The following is a 13,143-nucleotide window of genomic DNA, read 5'->3' on the forward strand; positions in this document are numbered from 1 at the left end:
TAAGGTGTGTGGTTCAAGTTGGACCTCCGAGATCTAAATTTCACTTTGCTCTTTCACGAGCCAACTAATGGAAAAATGGGCTTTCTTCTGTAAATCAACATGCATAGGTGGCCTTCCTCTTCATGTTTCAAACAGCAAGAAAAAACTCTTCTGGGCAAGAGATGGAGGTCAGTGACTCCTATTTAATAAACTTCAGTGTAACGAGATAGAAAATAGGTGACATGAACCAGAGGCAAACAATCAGCTTTTTGCATCAGTATTATTTAATATGCAGCATTTGAGTTTCTGAAAGGTAAAGGATGCGACCTTCTCCAACTAAAACAAAAATTACAAATACACCCTGGAAGTCTGCAATGTCAGTTTAAAAACAAGCAGGGACCCCTTTTATAAAGTACATGTTTTCAGCACCACTATAAAAGGATTGTTGCAACAGTTACCTAGGAGAAGTTGAGTGATTCTGGTGAATTATTAGAGAAAGTGCCTATTCTTCTTGAGACAGTTGCCAGAGTACCTGAGGAGTCAGTTAGTGAAATAAAGATAGATAGTGCATCACATTCATCCTTATCGATACCAAACAGAGGGCAACGTACTCACAGCATTAAATGCCAGCTTGAGTGCAGTCCACAAACAGCTGTGCTGTAACCTTGAACCAGCAGGTATTCAAAGAAAATGATATTCCGTTTGATCTTGGGACTCATTCCTGACCCAACAACGTAAATTTGGCAAGCTGACAATAAATTCTGTGCTGCGATGTTCATGCAATCTCAAACACCGCTCGTACCCTAAGTGACGAGCTTCTATTACAGTCACACATTAAGCAGGCTCTCTTTTTCAAAAGCATACAATACAATGAAAATACAGATACACACACACATGCACATTCTACCTTATACACAAGCCCACCAGTTCACATTACCATACTGAAGTCTTGCCACGCTGAGAGGTTCCGGCCATCCCATCCCTCCAAAATGCACTCTACAGAAGACGAAATAAATCCACTTTCATCTTCTTTCAACATATCCTGCAGATTCCTGATGTGAGAACAAGCTGAATTATACCAAGCCCTGCTTGTCTGTCAGGTTTCTGATGAGAATTAGCTAATTCCTTTGTGGATGCCAGGCAATCAGCTGAACACTACAGAATCCTCACACTCTTGCAACCTAAATGACAGGAGATCACTGCCAATCCCCAACTGCTTCTACTGTAAGCAGGAACAGAAGCACACACATATTAACATCACTGGAATGTACCATACATTGCTGCTGCTGGAGGGGGAGACAAGACAACACAACTATACATTCTTACGCAGCAAAAGCATCACCTTCCCACTTAAAGAATACTTTTTTATTAACTGTGTTACTCATTATAGTTTCAAATACAGTTAAGATTTTGTGAAATATATAAACCAAGAAAATATATTCAATGATTCGAAGGAATCACCAAAGTTTTATGAGCTTATTTCAGAATATTAAAATTGAAAATAGAAGTATTTTAAATATTAATATTATTCACAAGAAAAACAAAACTCATTCCTGAGTACTGAGTATCCAAATGGGGTCAAATCTCCCTGGGGATTTACAGCAGGTAGTTGCTACCTGAAAAAGTGTTAACTTATATTACAAGATAAGTTCTGCCCATCCAGATAGAAAAGAGCTTTTCATAGGGGAAGCTCATGAACTGTTTGGTTGTGCATACCAGAATGTTTCTTAGCAATGATCTCTCTTAGATCCAGCCTAATGTATTACAAATGACTATTACCTAACTCAGAGGTAATGTAAGTAGTCACTAAGAACGAAGCAATAAACCTATTCAGTTTCTCAAACCTGACCCTATTTTCTTCCAAAGACTTTGTGTGGACATCCTTCCCCACTTACAGACTAATAGTGAACTAAGACGGAACCTGAGTGTGGCAACATTTTGTGAGCTGTGAACGGCAAATCTTATTCTTACATATTTTATGATCATTCTGCTCTTCTAAACCTCAATTCAAAGTCTATCAGAACTACTAACAATGTTCTCTTAAGTCTGCTTTCAGGTTTCTCTGATCAACGAGGTTCTATTGCCAACGTTGGAGGCAAGTCCAGAGGGATCAGAGGCCTTCTGGCCTCTTGAAAGCCTGATCGCAAAACCCAGAAGGAAGGCCTGACCAGACCAAGAACAATATCTGACTCCGGGATGACCCAACATCAAGGAGGCCTGACTGAACCAACTACAAGACTCCCCAGAACGCGCAAGGGCAAGACTGGTGCCCAGGACTCCATCAGATGCACTCACTTTCCTTCCGGAGAAGCAGCCTTCCCTCACCGATGCCTAGGATCAATTGGAAGCAGCCACCTGCCCAGGAAATGTGGAGACATGCTGAACATAAGATGATACTAAAACTTCAGTATTTGAAATCCCCCTTTCCCTGCATTCTCCTGCAAACATCCAAGCCATTGAGAACAAATGGGTGAACTTAAAGCTAGACTCACCTTCCAAAAGGAATAGGGAGATGACTTTATGCTCTGTTTTACATAGGCATAGCTCACTCCTGCTACACCTGACTGTGCCTTACAACCTCCTGGTGCTCTGATGGGGTGATTGTGGTGAGTTACTGCTCCTCAGACTGAGAATATCTGAGTCATCCCTACTAACTGCCAGGCGAGTTCGACTCCACTATCCTGACAGCGGTTTATATCCCACCTGATGTGGAAGTGATGAGTGCACCTCGCTTTGCACTCAGATCCTGTGTAGACCAGCTGGAGTGAGTACTCACAGACATCTTTCATCTCTCCTTACTAGGATGTGAGGTACCCACTTGCCTGAAGATCACCATCATCTCAGTGCCAAAGAAAAATCATGCAGTGTGCTTCAATGACTACTGTCCAGTGGCTCTGACCTTCATAATTATAGTCATAGCTCACATCAACTCTAGCCTACCAAAATGCCTTGGACCTTTGCAATTCGCCTGTTGGCACTGCAGGCCCATGGCAGAAGTCATCTCCATGGCACCTCTGGACAGCAAGGATACTGATGTAAGGCTCCTACTTATTGACTACACCACAATTCCAAATAAGCTCATCTCTAAACTTCGAAACCTAGGTCTCAGCTCCCCTCCTCTGTTATTCCATGAACTTCCTGACCCATAGACCACTATCAGCAAGAATAGGCAACAACACCTCCTTCACCTTAACCCCCTCAACACAGGTGAGCTGTAAAGCTATGTACTCAGCCGTTATATACTCCTTTTACTCTGTGTTGGCAAATTCTGCCCCAACTCCATTACAAGTTTTCAGATGACAGTACCATTGTAGGTCGGATCTCAAACAACAATGAGACAGAATACAGGAAACAGATTGAGTGCTTAATGGCACAAAGTAAAGACAACAATTTGTCCATCAGTGTCAACAAAGCAAACGAGTTGGTCATTGACAGCAGGAAGTGAAATGGAGGTCACGCCCCTGTCTGCATCAATGGTGCTGAGGTGGAGATGGTCGAGAGCATCAAGTTCCTGGAAGTGATGATCACCAGCAATCTGTCCTTGTCCACCCATGTTGTTGTGATGGTCAAGAAAGCACATCAACGCCTCTACTTCCTCAGGAGGCTAAGGAAATTCAGCACGTCCACAAAGACTCTGATCAATTTTTATAGATGCACCACAGAAAGCATCCTATCTGGATGCAGTACAGCATGACATGGCATGGAAACTGCTCTTTCCAAGACTGCAAGAATTAATAGAAAGTTGTAAACACAGGCCAGTCCATCACACAAACCAGCCATCCATGCATTGACTCCATCTACACTTCCTGCTCCCTCTGGAAAGCAACCAACAATCAAAAAACCCCTCCCACCCTTGTTATACTCTCTTTACCCTCTCTTCTGTTAGGCAGAGGCTTGAATACATATACGAATAGATTGAAGAACAGCTTCTTTCCCCACTGTTATCAGACTTTTGAAAGGACCTCGCAAATGTTAATTCTGATCTCTTTTCTGTGACTGTAATATTGTATTCTGCAGTCTGTTCTGCTACCGTGATGCACTTTGTATGGTACTGTATATGTGGAGTTTGCACATTCTCCCCATGTCTGCATGGGTTTCCTCCAGGTGCACTGGTTTCCTCCCACAGTTAAAGATGTGTAGGTTAGGTGAATTGGCCATGCTAAATTGTCCAGAGTGTTCAGGGATGTATAGGTTAAGTGCATTAGTCAGGGGTAAAATGTAGAATAATAGGGTTGGGGAATGGGTCTGGGTGGGTTGCACTTCGGAGCGTCAGTGTGGACATGTTGGGCCAAATGGCTTGTTTCCACAATGTAGGGATTCTATAATTCTATGAATCAGCCTGTATAGCATGCAAAACAACATTTTCACTGTATCTGGGTACATGCAACAACACTAGTGTTTGTTTTCAAACAAATGACTGATAAGAAAGATGATTGTAGCAAATCTACCCAACCCATCCCAGATAGTGCTCATAAACATGACCACAAAATACAGCAGAGATTTGCGTTAACACATAAGGATTAGAGTCAAGAAATTGCATGGTCTGCTTTAGATATGATAGAGATGATGCAGAGTTCACGCTGCAATTTGGTCATATTGTTTCAAAACCAATCTCCAATCATGGTTCTGTTACACTTGTACATTTCCAACATATTCTGTTGCTTACTCTTGTCCTTTTGTGATTTTATTTGCTCTGAAATTCCCATGAACTGGTATTGAAGCCTTAAGAATGGTCTGTGACAAACAAAATTTAACACCTACTACAAGTTTGATTACTATCTTCATGTGTCCTCTTCTGACCAAATTCTGATAAAATGCTCCTTTTGTCTGCATCTTTAATTCATCATATTTGCTGAAGGTTTTGTCACAGTGGTATGTACACTAAGCACATTTGCACACATAATTCTCCATTATTGGCAGATTTCTGGCTATCAAATTGTCCCCTTCCATCTAAAAAGTACAGAGGGTTTCCCAGAAGCTTCATCACATTAATTCACATTTGAAAGTTCATTCATGGGTATGTATCAGCAGAATCTCTGCAGTGAGAAGGATGTCTGTTACAAAGTCACACATCTCACATTGAAATGACCTTCCTTTCACATGTGACGTTTTGAGGTTCTTGTAGACATTTATCTGAGTAAATATCTTTCCATGTAAAGACTGTAGAGGCACTTGGTGATGGTCTTTCAGGAATCACTCAGCATTGGTCTGATAGGACATGCAAACTTCCTCCCTGTTTAAGAAGGGAGGAAGGTAGAAGACAGGAAACTATAGGCTGTTAGCCTGACCTCAATCATTGATAAGATTTTACAGTTCATTATGAAGGATGAGACTGTGAAGAACTTGCAAGTGCATGGTAAACTAGGGCTAAGTCAGACAACTTTACCAAGCAGACAGCATACCTGACAAATCCGTTAGAATTCTTTGTGGAGGTAATGACACGTTAGACAAAGGAGAGCCAGTGGGCATGGCCTATTTGGATTTCTAGAGAGTGACAAGGTGCCGCACAGGAGGCTGCTAAATACAAGTCTATGGTGTTAAAGCCAAGGTTGGAATTTTGTCTCCGTAGTCTTACTAGACCATAGGGGCTGCTCTCTCATTAGAGAGAAGCAACTGGTGGTGATTTAACCTGAGGGCCACCAGACCTCAGATGAGCAAAGAGGTTGAGGAGGAGAGTCTTTCATGGTAACCTCAAACCGGTGATGGGAGTTGAACCCACACTGTTGGCATCATACTGCTCTGTAAATCAACAATCCAGCCGACTGAGCTAACCCCATTCCCAAAGCCAAGGTACTTGCATGGATAGAGGATTGGCTGACTGGAAGAAGGCAGTCAATGGGAATTAAAGGATCATTTTCAGGCTGGCGGCTGGTGACCTGTGTTGGTCTCAATGTTGGGATCACAACTATTCACATTGTACATTAATTATCTGGATGAAGTAGATGTGGGCATTGTTGCCAAGTTTGCAGATGATACAAAGATAGTTGAAGAGGCAGATCGTGTTGAGGAAGCAGGGAGGCTACAGAAGGCCTTGGACATCTGGCAGAATGGGCAAAGTGGCAGATAGAATACAATGCGGGAAAGTGAGAAGTCATGGACTTTGGTAGAAAGAATAAAGATACAGATTATTTTCTAAATGTGATAAGGCTTTGGAATTTTGAAGCACAAAGGTCCTTGGGAGTCTAAGGTTAGGATTCTCTTAAGGTTAACATACAGATTCACTCTGCAGTTAGGAAGGCAAAGGCATGTCAGCACTCATTTCAAGATGGCTGGACTACAACAGCAGAGACATGCTGCTAGGGCTGTATCAGGCTCTCATCTGACCATATTTAGAATATCATAAGTGGTTTTGGCCCCATATCTAAGAAAGGATGAGCTGCTTTTGGAGGGGTTCCAGAGGTCTACAAGTATGATTCCGGGCATAAAGGGATGGTATTATGAGGAGTGGTTTCAGACTCTGGGTCTATACTCAATGGAGTTTAGAAGGATAAAGTGGGGAATCTGATTGAAACTTACAGAATAATAAGAGGCATCAATAGAGTGGACATCAAGATGTTGTTTCCATGAGTAGGGGAGACTAGGACCCGAGGTCACAGCCTCATAGTGAAGGGACAACACTTTAGAACTGAGATGAAGAGAATATGTTTTCAGTCAGAGGGTGGTTAATTTGTGGAATTTATTGCTGCAGAAAGCTCTGGAGGCCAAGTCATTGAATGTATTTAAGATGGAGATAGATAGGTTTTTGATAGATGCGGAAATCACAGCTTATGGGGAGAAGGCAAAAGAAGGGGTTTAATAAACATATCAGTCATGATTGACCAGCAGAGCAGGCTCAAGGGCAAAACGGCGTAATTCTGCTCCAATATCTAATGGTCTCAAGGTTTGCATTTCTTAAAACAGCTGGATACTTTACTGTTTGTTGTACACATGGTAAAACAGGTAAAAAAACACTCTGCAACATGTTGAAATGATAAAGTCATTTTCTTTGATGATCTGTATTCCCTTGAAAAATGCATCCATTTTGAGCACAAGTAGTGACTTTTTTCTCTGAAGTTGGATGTAGCATTGTAATTCACTGAGCATTTTCAGAGTTTAGGCACTATTTTGAGGTTATCTGGTCAGGACTGGGCACATGTTGATGAGATTTCTGAGATCTCCTTGCCCTGCCCTTACATTTGAGCTGGTTGGGTTGTGTGTGTCTGTAACACTGACTTAACTGCCAAGGCCATAGATTTTTCAAGGTCATCATCCTCCAGAAGACCTTCCCTAATCTGTGGAATTGAAATACTTTTAATTAATTGATCACAAATTAGTTCATTTTTAGTTGAGCAAGTTGTCATGCAGAGACCAATTGCAGTAATGCTGCCCCATGTCATTTTATAGGCTTACCATTTCCATGATATCTCTGTTGAAGTGTGTATTGTTCAGTCATCACATTTCTCTTGTTTTTTTCCAAAAAACACTTACTGCCTTATAAATTGTTAAAATATCGTTGATATCTTTCTGCTCAGTGACACTGTCCAGGATTGCTGGTTGACCTTTGTTATATCAGAACAAGTTTGACCCCAACACCCATCACTCTCAGGATATGGGAGGGTCATTTCACAAAGAAAGAAATGATGCGGGGTGGGGGTAGGATTCCATACATTTAGACTCATCATTTTTACTATGTGCAGTGCTGCAATTGAGCTACTGTGTGTCTTAAATATCTCAGAGTCAAACAAAGATCATTCTAAATTCAAATAATTTAGACACATCACCTTAAACATCTTAGAGCTGCGAAGAACTTTAAAATGTGGTCAAAGCTAAATGCAGCATCTCTAATTTCTAGCAGAAGTCAATCATTTGACTCACTAGCTCCATCCACAGGCTAAATCAATCAAGCAAAAAACAAAGACTTATGATCAGACAATACTAATCAAACATGATAAGCATATTGAAGATTGGCTACCAAATGTAAGGGCTGATATCCTTTTATAACATACTATCTATTTATACAAAATCAATCAATTCTGTCTCCCAGAAATATATGCAGTTCTCCAGATGAGTTCAATTCATACTCTATTGTTCTTGCAGCATCTCCATGCTTTATACATTATACCTCAACTGATAAAGAAAAATATCCCCGAGAGCTTTTTAACCACATCCGCCTAAGTGTGTTACATTTAGAAATTTGTAAAGTGAAATCCAATGACCTTCTGTTCTTCTTAATTCTTTGTTATTCTTCCACTTCTTTCCCAGTCCTTAAAACCTATTGGTTGAAGAGATAGAATGTTGTTCCTATCATTAAACAATCCAAAATACCTTATGGGCCCTATGGCTCTGTTATTAACTCACAGTTGCAGCAAACTCTAGATAAAGATGACAGGAAAAAAAAAGTTAAACCATAAACTACGTGGTTTGTGCAAGATGCCTCACTCCAGCAAGATCAAGTCAAATGAAATTCAGAAAATGCTGGAAATATACTGCTAGTTTATCATCATTGATAAGTATCTTAGTTTCTCTTTTCTTATGCAGATGCTATTGACTTCCAACATTATTAATATTTCTATATCCTGTGTGACATTTACAAATATAGGGATTTAATTAGGTCAGGTTCAGGACTTTGAAGTTAGTCTCTGTTTCATTTAAAACTGCAAAGGCAACTTTCAAATCCTGAACTGCTACTAGAAATCAAAAGTTCAGATCCATCCTGTCAATGCTACCTATCCAATTCTGTAACTTTGTAACAACAACTATAGTATGCTTTCTTTCACTGTTTCACATAAGTCAAGTGACTAGATATTGTGCAAAATATTAGTTTGATAAAAATTAAGGGCAAACATTATTATACATTAATAATATATTAACATGAGCTGATTGAATCATATCTGACAATGCAGCTGATAGTCATTTAAACTCAGTTGACCACATCAGTCAGGATTCTACTTTACTCCATTACCCGATCATTTTTAAAATTTGATTTTTTTTCTGATGTTATTAAACAATTCTTTCTATGTTTCTATATTTCTAATTTCCACGTAATAGAAATAATTAGTTACAACAAAAAAGTCAATTCCAATAATACCTTAGGTGAAAAAAAACTTCTAGTGCTGATGCTGATGTTATGCATTGTATTTACAGATCAACAGATTTGTCAAATTATCACTCTCACTCCCTCAAAGACAATTCTCTTATGCAGTCGCTCCAGCATTGTGGGGGCTGAGATGACAAAACAGCTCAATGCTGGATCTGCACACCTTGCCTCAGGCGTTCAAAGAGATAGCTGGATGGATTCCTGGATTTCTGCATACTACTATTCCTCTTAAAGCTTAGCTTCCACTTGGAATCTCTCAGAGATCGTTGGCAACTTTGCAGATGCTTCTTCTCCTTCCCACTCCCTTTTCAATATGACCATCCTCACCTCCTCATTTGCCACAACGAATCAGACCACAAATTGGAGGACCAACACTTCATTTTCCACCTGGGCAGCCCGGAGGACTCACATTGGAGTTCTCCAATTTCCAATAACCTCCCTTTCCATCACCTGACTCCCTTCCTCATCCCGCCCCTCCTTTCCATTCCTCGAATTGACCCTTCCTTCAAGCCACCAACCAGATTCATTCCTACCATTAACCAACCAGGTCATACCCTCTACCTGTCTTCATCTCTCTCTACTTCACCACCTGCCCCCTCCACTCCTTTTACCTGCAGCTCCCCTTACACTTACCCCCAGTCCTGAAGAAGGGCTACACCCAAAATGTTGACTTCTCCACCTCATAGTCCTGCCTAGCTTGCTGTGTTTTTTTTTAGATTAGGTTAGATTACAGTGTGGAAACAGGCCCTTCGGCCCAACCCACCCATACCTCTACATTTACTCCTTACCTAACACTATGGGCAATTTAGCATGGCCAATTCACCTGACCTGCAAATCTTTGGACTGTGGGAGGAAACCGGAGCACCCGGAGGAAACCCACACAGACATGGGGAGAACGTGCTAACTCCACACAGTCAGTCGCCTGAGGCGGGAATTGAACCCGGGTCTCTGGCGCTGTGAGGCAGCAGTGCTAACCACTGTGCCACCGTGCCGCCCACAAATACGCAGGAGGTGTTCTTTCAGCCTCCTGTGTATTTACCTTTTCTCCAGTTTGGGCAGTGAAATAAGTCCACAGGGGCCGGTATCCCATCACCCTTTATTTACACACTATGACACTGATTCAGCTCCCTCAGAGCCAGCTCTCAGAGTGAACAAGATGTCTGACATTCGTGCTTTTTTTCTCAGACAGTCCTGTCCTTATCTGTGAGGTCTCCCAGATTGGGCCAAACTAACATTCCTAATCAGGGAACTCATATCCTATGAGGACCATGTGGTTGACCTTGTTATGATCACTTCAAATAGTTTTCAGGAAGAGATTCCAATAAGACATTGGGGATATTGCATTTTATCAGTGAGGCTTTGAGGATATCCTTGAAGTATTTTCCCTGCCCTACTGGTAGTCATTTGTGTGATGGAGGTCAGAGTAGAAAGCTCATTTAGGGATTCTGGATTAGTGGTGCTGGAAGAGCACAGCAGTTCAGGCAGCATCCAAGGACAGCGAAATCGACGTTTCGGGCAAAAGCCCTTCATCAGGAATAAAGGCAGAGAGCCTGAAGCATGGAGAGATAAGCTAGAGGAGGTGGGGAGAAAGTAGCATAGAGGACAATAGGTGAGTGGGGGAGGGGATGAAGATGATAGGTCAGGGAGGAGAGGGTGGAGTGGGTAGGTGGAAAAGGAGATAGGCAGGTAGGACAGGTTCGGGCAAGTCATGGGGACAGTGCTGAGCTGGAAGTTTGGAACTAGGGTGAAGTGGGGGAAGGAGAAATGAGGAAACTGTTGAAGTCCACATTGATGCCCTGGGGTTGAAGTGTTCCGATGCGGAAGATGAGGCGTTCTTCCTCCAGGCATCTGGTGGTGAGGGAGCGGCGGTGAAGGAGCCCAGGACCTCCATGTCCTCGGCAGAGTGGGAGGGGGAGTTGAAATATTGGGCCACGGGGTGGTGTGGTTGATTGGTGTGGGTGTCCCGGAGATGTTCCCTAAAGCGCTCTGCTAGGAGGCGCCTCGTCTCCCCAATGTAGAGGAGACCGCATCGGGAGCAACGGATACAATAAATGATATTAGTGGATGTGCAGGTAAAACTTTGATGGATGTGGAAGGCTCTTTTAGTGCCTTGGATAGAGGTGAGGGAGGAGGTGTGGGCGCAGGTTTTACAGTTCCTGCGGTGGCAGGGGAAGGTGCCAGGATGGGAGTGTTGGTTTGTTGGAGGTCGTGGACCTGACCAGGTAGTCACGGTCAAGCCGCCCTCCAATGCATCTCGTCCACATCCCGCACCTCCGCCCTCAGACCCCACCCCTCCAACCGTAACAAGGACAGAACGCCCCTGGTGCTCACCTTCCACCCTACAAACCTCCGCATAAACCAAATCATCCGCCGACATTTCTGCCAACTCCAAAAAAGACCCCACCACCAGGGATATATTTCCCTCCCCACCCCTTTCCGCCTTCCGCAAAGACCGTTCCCTCCGTGACTACCTGGTTAGGTCCACGCCCCCCCCCTACAACCCACCCTCCCATCCTGGCACCTTCCCCTGCCACCGCAGGAACTGTAAAACCTGTGCCCACACCGCCTCCCTCACCTCTATCCAAGGTCCTAAAGGAGCCTTTCACATCCATCAAAGTTTTACCTAATATTAGCACATTAGTGGATGTACTAATAGTGGATATTAGTACATCCACTAATATCATTTATTATATCTGTTGCTCCCGATGCGGTCTCCTCTACATTGGGGAGACTAGGCGCCTTCTAGCAGAGCGCTTTAGGGAACATCTCCGGGACACCCGCACCAATCAACCACACCACCCCGTGGCCCAATATTTCAACTCCCCCTCCCACTCTGCCGAGGACATGGAGGTCCTGGGCCTCCTTCACCGCCGCTCCCTCACCACCAGACGCCTGGAGGAAGAACGCCTCATCTTCCGCATCGGAACACTTCAACCCCAGGGCATCAATGTGGACGTCAACAGTTTCCTCATTTCCCCTTCCCCCACCTCACCCTAGTTCCAAACTTCCAGCTCAGCACTGTCCCCATGACTTGTCCGGACTTGTCCTACCTGCCTATCTCCTTCTCCACCTATCCACTCCACCCTCTCCTCCCTGACCTATCACCTTCATCCCCTCCCCCACTCACCTATTGTACTCTATGCTACTTTCTCCCCACCCTCACCCTCCTCTAGCTTATCTCTCCACGCTTCAGGCTCTCTGCCTTTATTCCTGATGAAGGGCTTTTGCCCGAAACGTCGATTTCGCTGCTCCTTGGATGCTGCCTGAACTGCTGTGTTCTTCCAGCACCACTAATCCAGAATCTGGTTTCCAGCATCTGCAGTCATTGTTTTTACCTCGCTCATTTAGGGAGTCTTGTGTCAGGCTTGCCAACACTGCAGCTCACCAAACACAGTTAACTGATACTAACCAGGGTCTTAGTGCTACAGATGTTGGCCTGAGAGAGGACACTTATATTGGAGCAGCTTGCTTGCTATTGGATTTGCAGAGTTTTTAAGGCAACACTGATGATATTTCTCTCTGGATCGGGATTTGAGTTGTCTGACATACATTTTCCATTATTCCAAAGCATACAGAAGAATAGCAACACTATTGCCCCAAAAGCAATGAGCTTGGTGCCAAATCTGAGGTTTTTTTGTATTTGAAGATTCTGTTCCTTAGTGTCTAAAGACATATTGAAGGCAATTTCACCCTCTGAAGAGTAACCCACCCAGACCCATTTCCCTCTGATTAATGCACACAACACAATGGGCAATTTAGCATAACCAACTCATGTGACCTGCACATCTTTGGACTGTGGGAGGAAACCGGAGCAACTCATGCAGACACAGGGAGAATGTGGAAACTCCACACAGACAGTCGCCCAAGGCTGGAATCGAACCCAGGTCCATGGTACTGTGAAGCAACAGTGCTAACCAATGAGCCACTGTGCCACCCCGCGCTGCTGTTCCGTGCACTTTTGTTGGACTTGGCTTGCCATGAACGTTATATCCCCAGTGTCTCTCAATGCAAGGATTACCCAATATGTTTCTAGTACGAGCGCTTCAGCCACTGGGAAAAGGCTGTTGAGGAGGAATTTCGCAATATCC

General features: G+C 43.4%; 1 protein-coding gene across 8 annotated transcripts in view; it reads right to left on the reverse strand.

The window, feature by feature from the left end:
- tenm1 (teneurin transmembrane protein 1) overlaps positions 1 to 13,143 on the reverse strand; it is a 2,430,772-nt gene that overhangs the window by 1,117,579 nt on the left and 1,300,050 nt on the right. For 2 of the 8 annotated variants that reach the window (XM_087991979.1, XM_043704866.2), the window contains exon 1: positions 917 to 1,137. The exons of the other annotated variants lie outside the window; for them this stretch is intronic. In XM_087991979.1, the coding sequence (XP_087848105.1) occupies positions 917 to 959 (43 nt within the window). In that variant the 5' untranslated portion in view covers positions 960 to 1,137. Of the gene's footprint in view, positions 1 to 916; positions 1,138 to 13,143 lie in introns of those variants that run through there. 8 annotated transcript variants of the gene reach the window in all.

Source organism: Chiloscyllium plagiosum, unplaced genomic scaffold (assembly GCF_037043375.1).
Source record: "Chiloscyllium plagiosum isolate Xiang-an unplaced genomic scaffold, Cpla_swu_hap1 HiC_scaffold_11, whole genome shotgun sequence".
NCBI lineage: Eukaryota > Metazoa > Chordata > Chondrichthyes > Orectolobiformes > Hemiscylliidae > Chiloscyllium > Chiloscyllium plagiosum.